This window comes from Elephas maximus, chromosome 19, assembly GCF_024166365.1.
Source record: "Elephas maximus indicus isolate mEleMax1 chromosome 19, mEleMax1 primary haplotype, whole genome shotgun sequence".
Taxonomy (NCBI): Eukaryota; Metazoa; Chordata; class Mammalia; order Proboscidea; family Elephantidae; genus Elephas; species Elephas maximus.
In genome coordinates, this window is record NC_064837.1 from 55,370,362 (window position 1) to 55,391,079 (window position 20,718).

General features: G+C 43.6%; 1 protein-coding gene across 1 annotated transcript in view; it reads right to left on the bottom strand.

Annotated features, from left to right (window-relative positions):
* Positions 1–20,718, bottom strand: part of TEX2 (testis expressed 2) — a 126,856-nt gene that overhangs the window by 38,831 nt on the left and 67,307 nt on the right. Inside the window, exons 3-5 of the mRNA XM_049860182.1 lie at positions 8,357–8,557; positions 6,881–7,214; positions 2,371–2,618 (exon numbers count right to left, since the gene is read on the bottom strand). Of these exons, the coding sequence (XP_049716139.1) occupies positions 2,371–2,618; positions 6,881–7,214; positions 8,357–8,557 (783 nt within the window). The remainder of the gene's footprint in view (positions 1–2,370; positions 2,619–6,880; positions 7,215–8,356; positions 8,558–20,718) is intronic.

Below are 20,718 nucleotides of genomic sequence, written 5' to 3' on the forward strand. Positions count from 1 at the left end.
CTAGACCACCCCAGGAGCCAGGACATGACCCAGACAATGCTTTAGGCAGGCCAAGTGGCCATGGGAACCCTGTACTAAAGCTTGTGCACATCTTCAAAGGCCCCTCTTTCAAAGACAGTTCTTTCTGCTCTCTAATTTCCTAGCCTGTGGCAGATTACAATCATTAAATTAACAAGGGTGGAGGTGAGAAATGAGGGCTCAAGGAAAAGCCAACTAGAAGGACACATACCAATGGCAGGCAACTGACAACTGAGAGAAAATACTGCAGGGGATGAAAGGCCTTTGGCCCTTGGTAGCCCTGCATTAGAACAGGACTGGGTTTCCGTTCATTGTACTGAGTCTTCAGGTTACCAAGATTAAATCACACCTGCCTGCTCTGCGAGGCCACGAAGCATAATATGGTTTTGAAAAGACTTTCATCAGACTTAGAAGAGGAAAAAAAAATGGTTTGGTGCTTAAAGGGTTAGTGCCAAGTACCTAGAAAGTTTGTTTGCACTAGAGAACACCCGTCACTGGGAGAAGGGCTGGGTGGCTGAGCCATCAGGGCCTGCCTCTAGGGCCTCCTCGAGTTTACACGGTACAACAAGCTCATGTAACACACACTGAACAAGCAATGTTCTAAAAGGAGCTCTTTTCGAAAGAAAAATTCAGTTGGATATTTTTCTTATGCCAGTGCACAATTCCCTCCTGATTTTCCTGAGGCTGATGAAAGTCCTGATAGCCGAGAGCCCCGGCAGAAGGGAACGGAAGGGTGGAGGAAGGGGAGAGGCTCACAATTAGTAAAAAGTCTCCACAACTCTGGGGCAGTTTTACATCACCCCACCCCAGCCTGGAGGGAGCTCTACTTGCCAGTGGCTGGTAACTTAGGTCAGAGGCCAGCAAAGGCACATGGTCCTTTTTACCCTAATAAAGTAGGTGAAGTGAGTAGTTCAGGGGTCTCTTCCACACTGAAGAGGATCAATGGAATGAATAAAAGCTACTGGGCACAAAGAGGAAAGGTACCAAATGCCTCCCATTAAGAACAGAAATACTGTCACTGTAAGAGATCAAACACCTTGGCAACTGAACATGAAAAACAGGCTTCATGTTCCATAGTAGGAAGCTGTGTCTCAGAACGTCAATGTGCAGTAGAGGCACAGAGGCCCTCGGGTGAAGCAAAGTAGTATAATGACCCACCCAGATGGCCCTCTGGAAAGCCCAGGGGCTGCACGAAGAGTTTCAGGTCAGGTTTTGCACGCTTTACCACTCAGCAGCTATGTGGTTAAGCTATTTAACATCTCTGAGCCTCAGTTTCTTTATCTACAAAGTGGACTGATACCATTGAGTTTGCAAGACTGTGAAAAAGATTAAATATATTAAAGTGTCTGGCAATCTGGCATACTGCAGCTTTTATTATTCATCTTATCATAGGTGATCTGGAGTCAATGTCTAGCTTGTTACATTTTGAAATGCTTGTGGTAAGTCTTCAAAAGCACTGGACACAGCTGAGGAGTCTGAGACTTTGGGGCTATAATGGTTATTGAGGACTTGGGCCTCCATTACTAATGCTTCTGTGACATTTCCCTACAGTTTACCTAGTTGCTCAAGTCAAAAACCTAGGAATCAGCCCTGATTCCTCTCATTCTCACACCCCACATCTAATCCATCAGGAGACCCTGCTGGCTCCACCTTCAACACATATCTCAAACCCAGCTCCTTTGAACCACCTGCTATTACCACACCAGGTGGTAATCTCAGCCCCAATCTTGACTGCTATGGTCACCTTCCATCCACTCTTGACCTCCTACAACCTACTCTTCAAGGAGCGCCACTTATCATTTTAAACTTAAATCAATGTCACTCCCTGCTCAAAACCCTCTCGGGGGCCCTACCACCCTGCCAACCCTCCAACCTCACTGTTTTCCTCTTTCCTTTGGTCACACTGTCCAGCCACGCTGGCCTCTTTGCTGTTCCTTGATTGCCCCCCAACCACATTCCTGCTGTGGGATCTCTTCCCTCCTAGTTCCCTTTACCTGGAAAGCCCCTCCCACACATCCCCATGGCTCAACTTCCTCCCTTCAGTCCCGTCTCTGCCCAAAGGTCACCTCCTCAACAGGCCCTCCTGACCACCCATCTAAAAGAGCAGTTCTTTCTATCTCCCTTACCCGGTTTTATTTTAATTCTATCGCCACTTGATGTTTGTTTCTTGCTCTCTCCCTGATTAGAGTACACGCTCCCTGAGGGCAGGGCTTGTGTCTGTTCTGTTCATCACTGTGTCCCTGGTGCCTACAGCAGGGCCTGGCACAAAACAGACACTCAAAGACCATATATACAAGGAAATGTGTTTGAAAAGAAGGCCAGAAAAGCCACAGCCCAGGCAGCCAGCATTACCTTTTTCCCAGCTGTGGGGCTGCTCTCGGCACTCTGCACAGGGCTTCTCTGGGGGCTTCGGTTTTCTTGGGGGACACACCTGGCCATGTACACGCTGTAGTCCAGAAGCATCTTCTGCCGCACGCTACCCACCAGCTCCTTCTGCTTCGGCTGGGACATGATTTCTTCCACGCTGCCTTTGCTGCTGCTGCGGCTGTGGGTCAGGTGCCCAGAGGGACTGTTGTGTCTGCTGTGTGTGGGCAAAACCCCTGAGGCAAAGAAGGGATGGCTATTAATACAAATGAAGAAAAGGACCACAAGGTAGATGGAACTCAGAAGAACAAACGCCACCGGGTTGAGTGAAAAGCAGCTAAAATGCTATCATATGACTGTTTTTAAAGATATTTATAAGGTTATTTCCCATCCTGTGAAACACCTTTTGCTCTAATGATAGATAACATCTCCAAGATAATTTGGAGTAATGGGAACAATGAAATACAACTGGAAGGTCCCGTTCCTTGTTTTCCAGGTGATCTTTTAGGGTCAGATATAAAAATGGCACACCCCAATGGAGGACCTGTGAGTGCCATTAAGAGCACATGGAAAGTGGGCAGAGCTAATAACTTCATTCGCAGCCCAGGGCAATTCCAAACATGCCATCTTTCATTCAACAAATTATTGACCCAGCACTTTTTCTGGGCCAATTCTGTGCTAAAAAGAACAAAGTGTAAGCCCTGCCCTTGAATCCAGATACCTTGGCAGATAAGTCACAATTTTCCATAATAAGTATCACAACTCCAGGGTAGAAAGAAGGGGGTGACTGACTGCCCAGAGAGCTGAGACAGGCTTGCACAGGCAGTGACCTCTGGGCTTCATCTTGAAGAACAGCTGGCATTTTCCTGGCCGAGGTGGAGGAAGAGCATTCCAGGTAGAGGGTATGACATGCACAAAAAATCAATGGCAGGTCCCAGTGTGTACAAAGCCAGCGAGAGACTCAGTGAGAAGCACAAGGGGCAGCAGGGGAGGGAGTCAGGATGGAGAGACTGGCTGGGAACAGTGTGCCTCCAAAGCGGTACCTTAGGACTGAAATTTTACCCCGTAGCTCTAAAAAAAAAAAAAGCTCTAGAGGGGGTTAAAGCACAGGAAGTGCCTGATCCAGATACATTTTCTTAGGCTTACTCTGAAGCAAGGCGAACGACAGAGTGGTTAAAAACTGAATCAAATCATTTTATTTTTGAGAGGTTCAGCCCCATGGCCTCACAAAGGGCCATACAAGATGTTTCTTCCTTTAAGTTTTATGTAGATAATGTCCAGCATTTGAATATTTGAGTTTTTACATTGCATAACTAAAAATAAATTTTTGTAAGCCTTTATTCTCCTCATACCATTTTAATACATTATTTTAAAATGTTGATGTAAAAGCTATACCAAAAACATTTAAAGATAGATGAAAACTAAACGTAATGTGGTATCCTGGATCAGATCCTGGAACAGAAAAAAGGCATTAGTGGAAAAGCTAGTGAAATCCAAATAAAGTCTAGAGTTTAGTTAATAATTTAAAAAGATGAAAACCAGCAGGGCAGTGTTATCTTCGAGGCTCCAGCTGTATGATCTGTTAACTCCCCATGGCTTCACAAACGGCCACACAAGCCATTTCTTCATTCAGGTTTTAGCTAGCTGATTTCGAGCACTTGAATATTTGAGGCTTTTCACCGCATAACTTTCCTAGACTTTCACTCACCACCCAGCAAACCGAATGGTAGGAGCCTGAGATATGGGAAAACCTTTAGTGCACTTAGACTAATACTTCAAACCAAACTGACCAGCTCACGACTGAGCCCAGAGAGGTCCCTACTTCTCTCAACTGATTCACTGTTGTTGCTGTGTGCCGTCCAGTGGATCCTGACTCACAGCGCCCCTGCTGGACAGAGTAGAACTGCCCCATAGCGTTTCCTAGGCTGTCATCGTTACAGGAGCAGACCACCAGGTCTTTCTCCTGCAGATCCATTGATGGATTTGAACCGCTGACATTTTGCTTAGCAACTGAGTACTTAACCATTGTGCCACCGGGGTTTCTTCTCTCAGCTGATACAGAAAAAGAAAGGATACACTGTTCTACAGCTTGGCTGGTGCTCGCTGCCCACAGAACAGCCACTTCATACTATTGTCACATGTCCCCTGAGTCGGAGAAAGCACAGGAGCAGTCACTGCTCTGTGGAGCTCATGGATAATGGCCCTTGATAACGTCCAGAACCTTCCTGTTCAGAGATCACCCTAGAATTCCGCTAACAAGCCACATGGCTTCCCACTCTCTCCAGGCCCTTTTCCAGAGCCGTGAAAGGACCCGTAGCACAGGCATCCCCTATTACAGATAGAGAGTCACAGGTCCCTGAATCAGAACTGGCATTTTAGCAAGATCACCTCAAATACTCAACTTTGAGGAGCATAATCGATTGCCAGCATAATCTATGATTTCAGTGACAGCACCCCTGAGGAAGAGGACAGGGCCAGGTGGTCAAGAGGACTGACAGAATGTTCTTGGCCTTGGAGAATCTGCACCAGTCCCACCTTATCAGTTGACTACTAACCGCGCTCATGCCCAGCTACTGGTTCAGAGATGGTTCTGAAGGACAGCAGAGTCCTCACCAATTTATTTTTGCTACCAGTTCAATTGGAGCCCTAATGGCGCAGTGGTTAAGAGTTCAGCTGCTAACCAAAAGGTCAGGAGTTCAAATCCACCAGCCATTCCTTGGAAACCCTACGGGATGGTTCTATTCTGTCCTATAGGGTCACTATGAGTTGGAATCACCTCGATGGCAATGGGTTTGGCTGATCAGCTCAATCATGCTTTTGGGACTTAAACTTACCGTTAATGTCTCCATTCACAGCCTTTAAAGCAGCCCAGAAAACATACATAGAAAGACATGAGTGGTGTGAGAGCGCAGTCTTGTTTGAGTTTAGCCAAAGTAAGCGCACTAAAGGTTTTCCTACATCTCTGACTCCTGCCATTCAGTTTGCTGGGTAGTGAGTAAAAGTCTGGGAACCTTTAGCAGGATTTCCAAAAATACAAACTCGCTTAATATAATCAAATGCTTTGGTTAAGTCCATCAATAACAGGCTGCTTGGGAGCAGCTCTGGGTGGCTCCTGAGCACATAAGGCATCGTCTCCTGGTGGTCCCGCACCCCCGTGGGTAACCCAGTTCTGAGCCGTCAGTGCCTGGACCAGTGTCATCCAAGAAAAACAGGATGAGAGGCACAAATGGAGGCCACATATGCATGTTAAATTTCTAGTAGCCACACTAAGTAAAAACAAACAGATGAAATTAATTTGAATATATTTTATTTACCCCCCTTTATCTAAAATATTATCATTCCAACATGTAATCAATATAAAAAATGTTAATGACATTATTTACTTTTTGCTTGTTTTGGTACTAAGACTTTGAAATCCATTATGCATTGTATACTTAGAGCACATCTCAATTTGGAGAGACCACATTTCAAGTGCTCAATAGCCACTTGTGGCTAGTGGCTACCATACTGGACAATACAAGTTTAGATCTACCAGAAGAGCTAGGGCTGGTGCTGAGGAGTTCTCACTCACTTGAATTTTCTCTTACCCAGAAATGTCCCTATTCATCTTGATTTTTAGTGGTCTTGAGTCTTTCTAAGTGACGTCTCAGATCAGGATGGGATCATGATGGAAGCTGGTGTGGAAGGCTGACAAAATGGTAGGTCAGCATATGTCCCAGGGGAAGGAACCCAGATCATCTTCCAAGGGAAGGAACCAAAGCAATCTGATGCAGTGTTTGAGACTTATGTGACCCCCAACAACCCCATGATCCACAAGCTCTGTTAGGTGAAGCCCCAGAGTGACTCAATCCTAGTCTTACTCCATCCAAAAGAGCTTTCCCTAACAACACCCATGCTGATCTTGTCCTCTGATCTCCCACAATTACTAGCTGTATCACGCTCATTTTAGCCAGGCAATTTGTTAACATCTGACTCATATGGGTTAGTTTTGTCTAACAGGCACTGCAACTGAGGGGCGGGGTGTTAACTGCTTACATTTTACTGCTTTTGTGTCCCTCAAAGCCACAGGCCTAGCCAAAGCTGAGCAAGGAGGTGCTGCATGGTGACCGATCTGCATGCAGTGGGACAGAAGGCCTGAGGACTCTGCATTTCTAGGGCCGACTCAGCTTGGAGGACACTCTCCTGAAGTATCTTCCTGACTCACCTGCCCTCTTATAATTAGGGTTTTTTTTTATTTAGCTGCTTCTCTCAAAGGAGGCACAATGTATAAAAATAAAGTACAAACAAAAATCTGCAAGTAGTTCCAACCGTAGTCAAATGATTTGGTACCAAAGGTTGTAGCAATCAGCCTAAAAGGCAAGATTCATGAGAATGTACCTGCCGGGGCAGGCAGTAATCAATTCAGGATGGGCTTCCTTCCCTCCTACCTGGGAATCTTTTTCAGCTTCCCCTAAAGACCCTTAAAAAATACATATGCATTTAGCACATATGTCAATACCTGGTTTATTTCCAGAGACACCAGGTGGCTTCTTGATCTCCAATTTCAGTTTAGATGCCAGAATAAATCTTCTAAACCACTCCTCTTTTTCTCGGCCAGTTCTCCCAAACAGATAAAGGATCTGATCTCGCTGCCCAGATCTTGTTCCCTCCAGCGGTGGCTTCTTAGGGTCTTCGCCTGCCAGCTCTCTCTCAGCTGGTGGCTTCTCTTCTGATGTTTCCTTATCAGTCTGGGCCTTAGACATAAAGTCATCTTGTCGACCAAGCTCAATACAAATGGGGTACTTTTTATTCCAGATTCGTTTTCGAGCCAAACTTTTAGGTACAAGATAAATCTACAGAGAAAGGGAAACGATGACTTACATATTAAATCAAGGATTGGCCATGCTGTGTACTGATATTAGGTATATCACAAATACATATTTTATAGTACTTTTGACTAAAATGATGAATGTGAAATAGTTTTACCACCCATCTATAACATGACTATAGAAACCAGAATAACTTTCTAGAAATGACTTATTTTTCTTCAAAATCTTTCCAGAAAGTAGATGTTTAAGAATTTTGCAAAAGTTACAAATATTTATATTTTCAAATACCAATAGCACAGTAAGTGTTTAGCTGATTATCACCAACTGAGCTTAGACATCAACTGAGGTAAACAACCCTGGGTCAGACTTCAGCTGGAAAAATCATTCATCAAACTAGACGGGAAGCTCGTTTATCAACCTCAAGTTAAGAATAAAATTTATACGAAAATTATTTTAAATACTTTTGTCATTTTGGGGAAACTTAAAGATTATTCAGATGACTAGAGGACCTCTAGCTTTGTGGAATAACAATTTATATTTCTCACACAAACAAAAGTATGTAACACTTTTTTCAACATGTAGGTTATTTTGCATATCTATAACTTTCACATTTACGGAGCCTTCATTAGTTATTACCCTAGCACCATCACACATAACTTTTTGTTTAACTGAAAAAAATTAAAGAGTGTGGACCAGCAGCTGGGGTATCAGCTGGGTGCGCATAAACGTGCATACTCTCAGGCCCCACCCAGAGTTGCTGAACTAGAATCTGCATTTAAAAAGATGACCAGGTGAGTCATATGTGCATTAAACTATAAAGCCAATTAAAGTTTGAGAGGTGTGCTGTTGTTAGTTGCCATCCCGTCAGTTCTGAGTCACGGTGACCCCAAGTGCACAGAGTAAAACTGCACTCGACAGGGCTTTCAAGGCTGTGACCTTTCAGAAGATGGTCAGGCCTGATTTCTGAGGTGCCTCTGGGTGGGTTTGAACTGCCAACCTTAAAGTTAGTAGTCCAGCACTTAATCACCTGCGCCACTCAGGGACTCTGTTTGAGAGGTACTACTCTAAATCATACTAATACTTAAAAAAAAATACAGTAAAGCAACCAAGATTGCAAATGCAGCTTCATTCATCTAAGTGCTCCTTCCAGGATTACTCTGGCTCACCTTGCTGTCTGAGAGGTCATAGATTTTCTGGCTGATGTAGGTGACCTCTGGCTTTGCTTCGTTGTAGCTGGCCCTCCTGGATATATTTTTATTGGGCTTCGAAAGTCTTAAGGTCCCACCCTCAAGTCGAACAAAGACTGAATGTGTCAAAGTTGCATGGTAAGTTTCGGGATCATAGTTGTAAATCTCATTCATCCATCCCTGACGGAGAAAAAAAAAAAAAATTTCATTAGTAAAATTAGAATAACCGCAAATCTAATTAAACATGAACATGATGAACACTGTGTTATTCACTCACCGAAACAAAATTTGACTATGATGCAGGTGTCAACTTATTATTAGAGGTTGTTGACAGAAGTTTTTTAACCAGTATCAAAGAGTTAATACAGTATGTTTTTGATAAGTAAAAATCTGGATGGGGGGAGGGATGATAATGTCCATTACCCTAAATAAAAAGTTCTTTTTTTCCTTCAAAATCATTGTTGATCTGTATTACTGGTTTATTACACATGTTTTTCTCCTGTTGTTGCTGTCAGGTGCCATTGAGTTGATTTTCAACTTGCAGCATCTCCATGTGACAGAGCAGAACTGCCCCATTGGATTTTCTAGACTGTAATCTTTATGGGAGCAGATCACCAGGTCTTTCTCCTGCAGAGTCGATGCGCAGGTTCAAACCACTGACCTTTCGGTTAGCAGCTGAGCACTTAGCCACTGTGCCACCAGGGTTCCTTATAGGTAGCTGCTGTTGTTGTTGTTGGGTGCCACTGAGTCAATCCCAACTTTATAGGTGGGCAATGGCACCATTATTAAGGAGTCCTGGTGGCACAGTGATTTAGCCCTTGGCTGTTAACCAAAATCTTAGTGGTTTGAAGCTACCAGCCGCTCCTCAGGAGAAAGATGTGGCAGTCTACTTCCGTAAAGATTACAGCCTTGGAAACCCTACAGGGCAGCTTTTCTTTGTCCTGTAGGGTCGCTATGAGTTGGAATCGACTTGACAGCAATGGGGTACAGGGCACCATATTCGTGCAGGCCCAAGAAAATATAACATTCTTGGTTTCTAATTTTTCAGACCCAGCCACATGGCTCAACCAGAATAGTCAAAATCATGCCTCCGTCCTCTTGCCAATACCTCCAATACATGAAGTCTTAATAACAGGCATGTTATTCAATATATGGCAGTTTGTGCTGTTTTACCAACTGCTTTACATAATTAAACAAGATTTAAGATAATCAAAATCATCTCTAGATAAAACATTCTATTTTAGAAATTCAAAACCCTTTTAAAAAGTTAACAAGCAATATTAAAATCTAAGCATTAAGAATAAAAGTAATCTAGAAAAAAGACTACAGTTTTCTTGAACTCTTATAGTCCTAAAAGAACGTTAAAACATACTCAAAATTTGTGAAAAGTTTACATCGTTTTTAGTTTATTTCTTTGGTTTTTAGATGACGAGCAAACAAGGTAAGACACACGGGCACGTGTTGGATAAAACCATTGTATCAGCTTATCTGTTCATAGGACAGACAGACTTGGGGATGAGTCTAACAACCTGCTGCCTCAATTATTGCTCCTAGTAAAATTCATGCATGTGGTTAACAAGAACCACCATTCCCACGGTACTTCCGAGATTTGCTTCTAGCCACAGAACCAGGCTCTCAATCCCAGCAGCCTGAACATCCGCCTCAGCTGAAGAGCCAGCCCTAGAAAATTCTTGCTGGGCTGCACCTGTGCCCTCACACATGACACCAAAGATCTAAGATGAGCCTGCGGTTGTCCTTCGTTGCCGACAGCTCTGACAGATACAGGTCACTCTCCACCACTTGCCAAATACCAGGAGTACTAAAACAACCTAATTCGGAGGAACCCAAAGGACTGAAGTGAGCTTCAGGTCCTACATAGTAACAAATCACGAAACCCTACCTGCCCCGCTACAGGAGGCAGAGGTGAGAGGCTAGGGGTAGGGGACTTACTGTTAGCCTAAGAAGAGAATCTAGGAAACACCCTGCCTTAGGCAAGCCCTGTTGTTGTTAGCTGCTGTTGAGTTGGCCCCTAACTCATGGAAACCCCTTGTACAATGGAACGAAACACTGCCCTGTCCGGCACCATCCCCATAATGGGTTGCAAATGAACCGCTGCGATCCATAGGGTTTTCACTGACTGATTTTCAGAAGTAGGTCACCATTCCTAGTCTTTCTTAGTCTGGAAGCTCTGCTGAAACCTCTTCAGCACCACAGTAACACACAAGCCTCCCCTGACAGACGGGTGGTACCTGTGCTGAGGTGCGCTGGCAAGGAACTAAACCCAGGTCTCAGGCATAGAAGGTGAGAATTCTACCACTGAACCTCCACTGCCTCACCCATACTGCCTTCTCCGGGTTGGGGGCTGGCTCAACCCTTCTTCTCCCTCCCCCACTTTGTCAGAATCACCAGCTGCTGTGGCAACACAAAGGCACTTGTGGTTTCCCTTCCCCTTTGATCCTCAGATTTCCTCCTTCCTGCTCTATCATTTTCTTTTCTTCGTCTTAAAGATCTATCAGAGGCTAAAGCTCACAGCTGCCAAAAAACAAATAAATACAACCCAGGAATCAGGATTTAAATTGCACGTCTGTTTCAAATGATCATTTGTTAGTTTAAGTGAGACACCACCCTTGATCCTATTTGATTGCATGAAAGCCTGCTGGTCAAAACGTGTGTTGAAACCAATGCACATACACGTTAGCAGAACTGCTCAGAGTCTGACAGACTTGGGTTCCAATTCTGGCTTCGCCACTTACTAACTGCCAAGTTGAACAAGATGTTTGTTCCTCAACCCTTGGTTTTCTCACCAGTAGAAGATAGGACATGGCTCACCTCTAAGCCTCTGTAAGAGGTCTGGCATGGTTCACCTCTAAGCCTCGTGCCTCCCTAGTCCCCACCTCGCAATCTATGCTCAAGCCATCATGATTTTTCTCCATGCTGATAGTACTTTGGAAACCCTGGTGGCGTAGTGGTTAAGTGCTACAGCTGCTAACCAAAAGGATGGCAGTTTGAATCCACCAGGCGCTCCTTGGAAACTCTACGGGGCAGTTCTATTCTGTCCTATAGGGTTGCTATGAGTCGAAATTGACTCGATGGCAATGGGTTTTTTTTTTTGTCTTTGGTAATAGTACTTTAAGGAGATATAATTTGGATGCCGTAAAATGCACAGATCTTAAGTGTATGATTTTTAAAATACTAATATTAACAAGGGGGCAGGGAAACTTGATTCAAAGAAATGGAACAACCAGAAGAGAACTACTAAGAATGTTCACGTGTTGGGAAGAATGTACTCAATGTCACTGAACAATATGTGCAGAAACTGTTGGATGGGAACCTAAACTGTTGAATGAGAACCTAAACACCAAAAAACACAAATATTTTAAAAAATACTAATATTATTATTCATAATAATAAAAATTCCAGTTGCTGTCAATTCTGACACGCCCGTGTGTGCCAGAGTAGAACTGCAATCCATAGGGTTTTCAAATTGCTGATTTTTCGGAAGTAGATCACAGGGGCTTTCCTCTGAGGCACCGATGGGTGGATTCAAAGTCCAACCTTTCAGTTAGCAGTAAAGTGCGTCAACTATTTACATCACCCAGGGACTCCAGAGCAGTGAATAGCGAGCGTTTGATTTTACAGGCAAGCGAAGTTGTGAGAGGGGTTAAGTGATTTGCTGCCCAAAGTCTAGGGAGTGGCAAACCTGAGACTTAAACCAAGTCCACCTGACTCTGAGGCCCAGGCTCCTAATCTCACCTGGCCTGGTTAGGTCGTGGCAAAGATGACAATCCTTCCAGAAAGCTTCCCTGATCACCTAGGCTCTCTGTTACTATTCTAGTATCACTGGATGCTACAATGTCTGGCTTACTTAACTGAGCTACAACCTCCAGAGGAGCAGGGATTGTGTCTGTCGATCACAATTGTAACAAATGTTTGTTGACTGAACACAAGAATGAAACCTAATTTGGAGAGTGGCTGTGAGGATTCAATAAACTCTGTATGTACAATAATATGTACAAGGGCCCATCAGAAGATGAATGGATAAACAAAAAGTGGTCTATTCATACAATGGAGTATGTTCAGCTATAAAGTGAAATGAAGTTCTGACACGTTACCACATGGATGAACCTGGAAAATATACTGAAACAAACAAGAAAGAAAAGGACAATTATTGTACGATCCCACTTATAAGACAGATCTACAGTAGGTAAACCCATTGAGTCAAAAGAAGATTAGTGGTTACCAAGGGGTGGGGGAGGCAAGAATGGAGAATTAAAAAAAAAAAGGGGGGGTAGGTAGTACCCACTAGGATGTGGTATACGTAGCACATTCTTAATGCTAATATTTCATATTGGAATGTGTTTTCAAATCATAAAATCCTTTGCCATCATATCATTTGAGATTCACAAAAACTCAGTGAGGCTGGCAGGGTAATTGTTGTTATGCCTTAAAAAAAAAATCTGTATATGAAGCACTAAGTACAGGCTGGAGCCCTGGTGGTGCAGTTGTTAGGTGCTTGGCTGCTAACTGAAAGGTCAGCAGTTCAAACCCACCAGCCACTCCATGGGAGAAAGATGTGGCAGTCTGCTTCCATAAAAAGATTTACAGCCTTGGAAATCCTATGGGGCAGTTCTACTCTGTCCTATAGGGTTGCTATGAGTTGGAATTGACTCGATGGCAACAGGTTTAAGTACAGGCTGATGTGCCCCTCACAGCCTGTGATTGTCCACCATTTTGTCATCTGATGTGATTTTCCTATGTGTTGTAAATCCTACCTCTACAACGTTAATGAGGTGGGATTAGCAGCAGTCTCGTTAACGAGGGAGGACTCGATCTATGAGATTAGGTTGTATCTTAAGTCAATCTCTTTTGAGACGTAAGCAGAGAGACACGGGGACATCATACCACCAAGAAAACAACACCAAGAGCAGAGCACATCCTTTGGACCTGAGGAGAAGCTCGTAGACCAGGGGAAGACTGATGGCAAGGAACTTCCTCCGGTGCCGAAAGAGAGAGAGCCTTCCCCTGGAGCTGTCACCCTGAATTCAGACTTCTAGCCTACTAGACTGTGAGAAGATAAATTTCTCTTTGTTAAAGCATCCACTTGTGGTATTTCTCTTACAGCTGCACAAGATAACTAAGAATCTGATACCGCTCTAACAAATACCTAAAATGTGGAAGCGGTTTTGAAACTGTGAATGGATAGAAGCTGGAAGAGTTTTACGATTGCCTTGAAGAGACTGTTGGTAGAACCATGGACATCAAAAACAACTTGGGTGAGGACTCAGAAGGAAGTGAGGAGAGCTGTTACACTGGAGACAGCAGAGGCGGTGCAGACGGCAAGAAGCAGCAGCAGAAAAACGGCAGCAGCAGAGAAGCAGCCGCAGCAGAACTAGGAGACCAGTGCAAGGCAGTGCTAAAGCCGACTCATGAGGCGAGAGAGCTGAGCGCCTGTTGCCAGCAGGCTTCCTGGTGGAGTGGGGTGCCTCAGGGCACTTATCCACGGAGCTAGGCTTGCGGACCCACAGCACAGGACAGCTGAGTGCCTTCCAGCCGAAGTTTACTGCTAGAGTGGGGTGCCTCCAGGCGCTTGTCACTTATCGGTAGAGATAAAGAGCTCTGGAACACTTGCCCAAGCAGGGCAGATGGAGGCTTTTTAAAATCCTTAACCCAGAATTTCTTATCAAGTAAGACATTTCTCTTTTTTTGTTGTGGGACACAGGAGTGGGTGTAAAAAGATACAGCATATAGTTAACAACTCATTCCATTTCAACAGCATAACTAAAAAAACTCAGATATGGTCTCAACCCACACTCAAGTGACGCAGACAAGCCTCGTTTCCTCCTGAGGCTGGAACTGTTTAAATGGAGACAGTTCATGGTGCTAGGGGACAATGACCACAGTCTGACAGGCTGCAGCTGCCTGAGCCACAGACTGGTGCTATGATCCTGTCTGTAAAAGGTCAGGGGTTTCTCTTCAATTCTCTGCTGGGTTCAGAGGCTATGTCTGGCTATAAGTACCAACCATAATCTATAAAGAGGCCCACTGAATGCGTGGAATGATTAAATGCTACAATTAATCTTCTGCAAAATACTAAAGTCTGGAAAAACTACTATTGTGCTCACTTTCAGTGCAGTGCCAGTCAGGAGTTCAAGGCCAATGCTTTCTCTGTCACCTTAATGCTGAGCTCAGCAGAGAACAGCTCCAGCCCTCTGGCCTGAGGAAACGACTAGAATTTCTGTATCTTCAGTGCACTGGGTGCCTGGGCTGACATGAGCTGGCAGTTCAGGCTGCCTGTCATTCAGATCCCCTGTATCATTCCTTCATCTAGTCTATCAAGGAAGGAGCGAATCCAAAACCTAACAGCAGAGCCAGGACCTGAGGCCACTGCCGCTGAAAAGCATCTCTGAAGCCCACAAAAATATGATTACTCTTCTTTTGTCCCCCAAACTAAAACATAAGCAGGATTTTGTCTTTGCCAGGCTTAAACCTTTTTTTGATGTATTAATGGTTTAGAACTGGAGTCATCAGTTAAAACACAGTAACATAGATCATGGAGTCTAGAATGTGGCAGGAAGCCTCTACTAAACCACAGACCTTTAGATTCAAATTGGATTTTACCCATTAAGACAGCCCTACAGACATACAGAATTCATACCCTGAATGACAGCCTCAGGGCAGATGGCCAGCATTGAAAATCAAAGCTGCTCAAAGACACAATCAAGAACATTTAATTAAAAAAAAAGGCCATTAGGGGAGGGAAGCACGAGCATCAATACTGTTCACATCCTCCAGCTCCTGCTTCAAGATTACCTTCATGGCAGTGTCACAGAAGCACTGGAGCCAGGGCTACAGCCTTTATTCCAGCTTTTCCACCCTTCAGAGCAGCATCTCCCAAACTCAGGTGACCATCCAACACTTTTTAAATTATAATGCATTAGCAGACAGTAGCATAGATAGGAGATCATGAAGACTTGAATCAGAAAAATAAAATGTTCTCAAATGAACCACTAAGATAATCAAGGTCTGATTTATGTTAATACACAATAAACATTAAACCATATTAACAAGTGTTGAAATTATAAGAAGATAAATAGGTCAGCAAATAAATGACCTCCAAATCTTTTAGATCACATATCCTATCAGTTAAACATTTGAGTATGTACTCACAATATACTTACAAATTACATACATGTGCTAATAAAGTACCACTTTCATAAAAAACAAAAACAGAAATAAAGAGAGCTAAAGATAAAATGATTAGCCTTTCTGCTAATTTGTAGTTTTTTGATTTTGATGGTTTCGTGCTATCTTCAGCAAACACCTCAAGGCACAATATATACTTAGGGTGAGGCTCATCGTTAATGATGATGGATGTAAATGCATATTTCAAATAGTCTTGCTGATAATTTCCAAGGTTTTTGGCCAAAGGGCAATATATGTCATCTATATGTTAAATTAAATATTTATATGTTAAATTAAATATTAGCAAGGCTTATTTGCTTTCCAACACAGAAAGAAGAAAAAGAAATACAAGTGGAAACTTTAATATTTTCTTCTTGTATTCCAGTGGACAGTGTTTTCTCATTTTGGAACCACTGAAAGAAGCAACAGAATGAAACAGTGGGTTAACAATAGCCCCTGGGTCACTTTGCTTGTAAACTGCTTTTGTTTGGAGATACAGAAAACCTACTCTTTTTTTTTTTTAATGCTTTAAGTGAAAGTTTACAAATCAAGTCAGTCTCTCATACAAAGACTTATATATACCTTACTATGTACTCCTTTTTTTTTTTTTTTATGTACTCCTTTAGCTGCTCTCCCCCTTAATGAGACAGCACACTCCTCCTTTCCACCCTGTATTCCCTGTGACCATTTAACCAGCTCCTGTCTCCCTCTGCTGTCTCATCTTGCCTCTAGATAAGAACTGCCCACAGTCTCATGTGTCTACTTGTGTCAAGAAGCTCACTCCTCACCAGTATCCTTTTCTGTCTTATAGTCCAGTCCAAACCCTGTCTGAACAGTTGGCTTTGGGAATGGTTCCAGTCTTGAGCTAATAGAAGGTCCGGGGACCATGACCTCCGAGGTCCCTCTAGTCTCAGTCAGACCATTAACTCTGGTCTTTTTACTAGAATTTGAGGCCTGCATCCCACTGTTCTCCTGCTCTATCAGGGATTTCTGTGTTGTGTTCCCCATCAGGGCAGTCATCAGTGGTAGTCAGGCACCATTCAGTTCTTCTGGTCTCAGGCTGATGTAGTCTCTGATTTATGTGGCCCTTTCTGCAAACCTATTCTTAAAGGCTAATTATTACACAATAAGAAGTCTTCCATGTATTTCATTTTACAGGTGAAAATATTTCTAGCATTGATTTTTTTCATAGTTATCAATGCCTTACTCTTCAGCAAAACACAATCTTAGAAACTGGAGCCCTGGTGGCACAATGGTTAAGAGCTGGGTTGCTAACCAAAAGATCGGCAGTTTGAATCCACCAGCCACTCCTTGGAAACCCTATGCGGCAGTTCTGCTCTGTCCTATGGAGTCGCTGAGTCTGAACCAACTCAACGGCACCTAACAACAACAATAATACAATGCCCACAGCCTCTCTTCTTACTCCACAGATGACGCTTGGAACAAAACCAAGGAGGCATGGTCCTGGAATACCTGGCCAGAATTCCCAGACAGTGCTATAAACTGCAGTCACACATAGGTGAACCAGAACTATAGTTCAGCCATGTTGTAAGTTACTGAGTTGAGTGGAAAATTGGTAAAATGTTGGTAATTGTTAAAGCTGATGTTGAGTACATGGGGGTTCATTACATTATTCTAATTTTGTGTATACTTGAAATTTTCTACAATAAATAGTTAAAAAAAATAAAAGTGAAAAAAAAAAATCATTGTGGGATTACCTGACTCCCTAACCACTGCTCCTAACATTATTCCTAAGGAATTCAGGAAGCATTTCCCACGCAGCTACTTTTCCAACCAACTTCAAAGCATGGGGCACCTGCACTGAAACACTGTACCTGATAAACTTTTCTACCAACAAGGGATGCTGAGAAGCAGCCATGTTTATAAAAGCCACATGTAAAAACTCAAGCCGCCAAATACAGTGGCAGGATGTTATAAGTATAATGTAGACAAAAATGCTTTTATATTCTTGCACTCATTTTATGAAGGGTTATAACAGACCAAGAGAAAGCAAGCCAAGCCTCTTTTGGCTGTATGGGATAAGGCTGTCTTCTCCCTCTCTGATTTCTTAAAAGAATTTCATGGGGTTGAGATTAAATTTACCAGGAAGAGCGTCTTCTCAAAATTGACAGAATGTTCTTCCTACAAAATTATTCTTTTAGCTGTCAAAACTAAACTTCATATTCAGGGAATCTAATTATTTAAAAAAAAAAAAAAACCCTCTTATTAAATATTTAAATGTGGCATGACCTAAAGAAAAAAGGCTCTCCAAAACCCATTTCTATTAGCCCTTGTGACGGTGTAAATGCAATATTAGCCAACCTTCTAGGCCATGTCTTTTTAAAAGAGACAAATCATTACTCCAGAAACCAACATCCTAATGCTCTGTTATGCTGATGGTTTATGAGTCTGAGATCAAGACTTTACTTATGAATATAATTCAAAACTGTATCTCAGTCACAGGCTCAAACATAAATCCAAGAACCTTCAGGAAGCTTTTCATTATAAACATGTGGAAAGTTGGTATGCAAGAACAGCACTGAATTCAGTATACTCTTGGTCAAGTGACAAGCACGTTTCTGGAGAAGGACCATCCAACTTGCTTAAGAATGTGCAGCAAAAATAAGCACCTCATAATTACGAGCCCAAGAAACAGAAAGGGCCACATAAACCAGAGACTACATCAGCCTGAGACCAGAAGAACTAGATGGTGCCCAGCTACAACCGATGACTGCCCTGACAGGGAACACAACAGAGAACCACTGAGGGAGCGGGACAGCAGTGGGATGCAGACCTCAAATTCTCATAAAAAGACCGGACTTAATGGTCTGACTGAGACTAGAAGGACCCCGGATGTCACGGTCCCCAGACCTTCTGTTAGTCCAAGACAGGAACCATTCCCAAAGCCAACTCTTCAGACAGGGATTGGACTGGACTATGAGATAGAAAATGACACTGGTGAAGAGTGAGCTTCTTGGATCAAGTAGACACAGAAGACTACGTGGGCAGATCCTGTCTGGAGAACAGATGACAGGGCAGAGGGGGTCAGAAGCTGGCCAAATGGACACAAAAATAGAGAGTAGAGGGAAGGCATGTGCTGTCTCATTAAAGGGAGAGCAACTAGGAGTATATACAGCAAGGTGTATGTAAGTTTTTGTATGAGAGATTCACTTGGTTTGTAAACTTTCACTTAAAGCACAATAAAAAATTTAAAAAAGCACTTCCAGTGCAATATACCTCATTCTCCCCATGCCCAAACCCACTCCTTCTCCCAGGTCTCCAGCTCAGGGCATCTAGCCAGCCATGCAAATAAAAACACTGGAAGGTTACTTCCCAGGGGCGACACTCACAATGATGCCCTTGGGCTCTGCAGCACACAGGAAGCTAACCACCTAAAGCTAACTTACCCAGACTGCCATGCCTTAAGTTACATTAGCTTCTCCTCTTTTGGTGACCCCCTTGCTTTCATATGCCACGTCATGCTGGATGCCTGTAGTAACCTTTCTCCTATTTGCTGGTTCTCATCAGCTATGAACTCCATGAATTAAGAACAAATAGGCTGTGAAATGTTGGTAGTAGTGGCATCAGAACCTGTCTAACTTCAGGGGGAATAATGACCAGGATCAGCTCAGAGCTGATTCCCATGAGGTGGTCAACCATACCTCTAACCTCCAACCTCCAACCTTTTTACCAATTCTGACACCAGCCATCCTTCCCAAGGCACTCTCTAATTCTCTTCTGGATTCAATAATCAGTTGCAATAGCCACACAGTACTCACAGACCATACTTACAGTTAAGTGGTTTACTAAAGAAGTAACAGGCTTCAACTTGGGATCAGGACCAGGAAGCATGTAGGCATTCTCCCTTCTTCAGTGCAGGATGGTTCTCTCAGCTCCTCTTGGCCATGCAGGCCTCCTCTCAGCCCCCTGAGGACAGGCTCCTCTCGGCACCCCTGGGGACAGACTCCTCTTGGCCCTCTCAGGACAGTCTTCTTCTTGTCCCCCTGAGGAGAGGCCTCCTCTCAGCCCCCTGAGTACAGGCCTCTCTGCCTTTGGCCTGCTGCCGATAGCTCTGCTGCAGGGCTCCTTCTGGGCCTGTCACTGCTGACTCTGCTGCAGGGTCCCTTCCAGGCCTGTCTCTGTCTTCAGTGTCACAGCCCTTGAGCCACGTTACAGCTCTTTCAGGAGGTCCCTTGCCTCATCTCTCTCTGCTTCTTCTCTTTCCTCCTTTCTGCTTCTTCCTACTCGTCCAAAAAACCTCTGTGGGGTTGGTTGCATGGATACACAAACTCTCCTCAATTTCAAGGCATGGCCCTCTCACCAGGGCCACAAACTGACCAATCCCGCCCAGTAGGCCACAGACACGTCATTTGCATAGTATGCTACAGACGCTTTATTTGTATAGTCTATTGACCAATTCCTACAAGGTACATACTAATCACAGGCCAGGCTGCAGTCCAGGACCAAACAAAAAGTACCAAACCCCAAGTTGTTTACAGCTTACCCAGGGAATGTCAATCAACCTGGACAAAAATAACACATGCTCTGGGGTAGAAAACTAGGGCAAAGGTAACTCCTTAGGGCTTATGGGAAAAATCTCTCAAGCTGTTTTTCCAGAGAACTAAGGCAAAACACCACATAAAGGAACTCATTTCACCTCACAGGCTTTAGAGGAGCTCCTGAGAGGTTCTTCTATAGACTTTGTTATAGCTCTTAGCTGCACAGAGGCCTTTGCTACTTATATTCAAGGTAGTACAACGCTGATCAGCTGGGTGCAGAACAGGAGTTGGTGGAGTACCATTAGGCATAAACAATCACATGCCAGTCACTGAGAATAGCTATTATTTGGGTGCAAATTGGTCTTTTTGGTTTACCTGCCCACGTACTCATCACTGCTGCAGTGTCATTTATAATACAAATGTCTGCAGTGTGGACACAGTAGTGAAATTACCCTGATAAAACATAGAAAGCTTAATTTTTCTCCTCCCCTTTCCTCGCCATGTCAAGTCACATCAAAGAAAAACTGCTTGAATTGTTTACGGAGCCAGAAAAAGAACCAGACTCTCAGTCCAGGATGCAAGGACTCCTCGGACTCATCATCGAGAAGTCACATGACTCAGGTTTAAATACACATGATCCCTTACAACAATCCTTGAGCA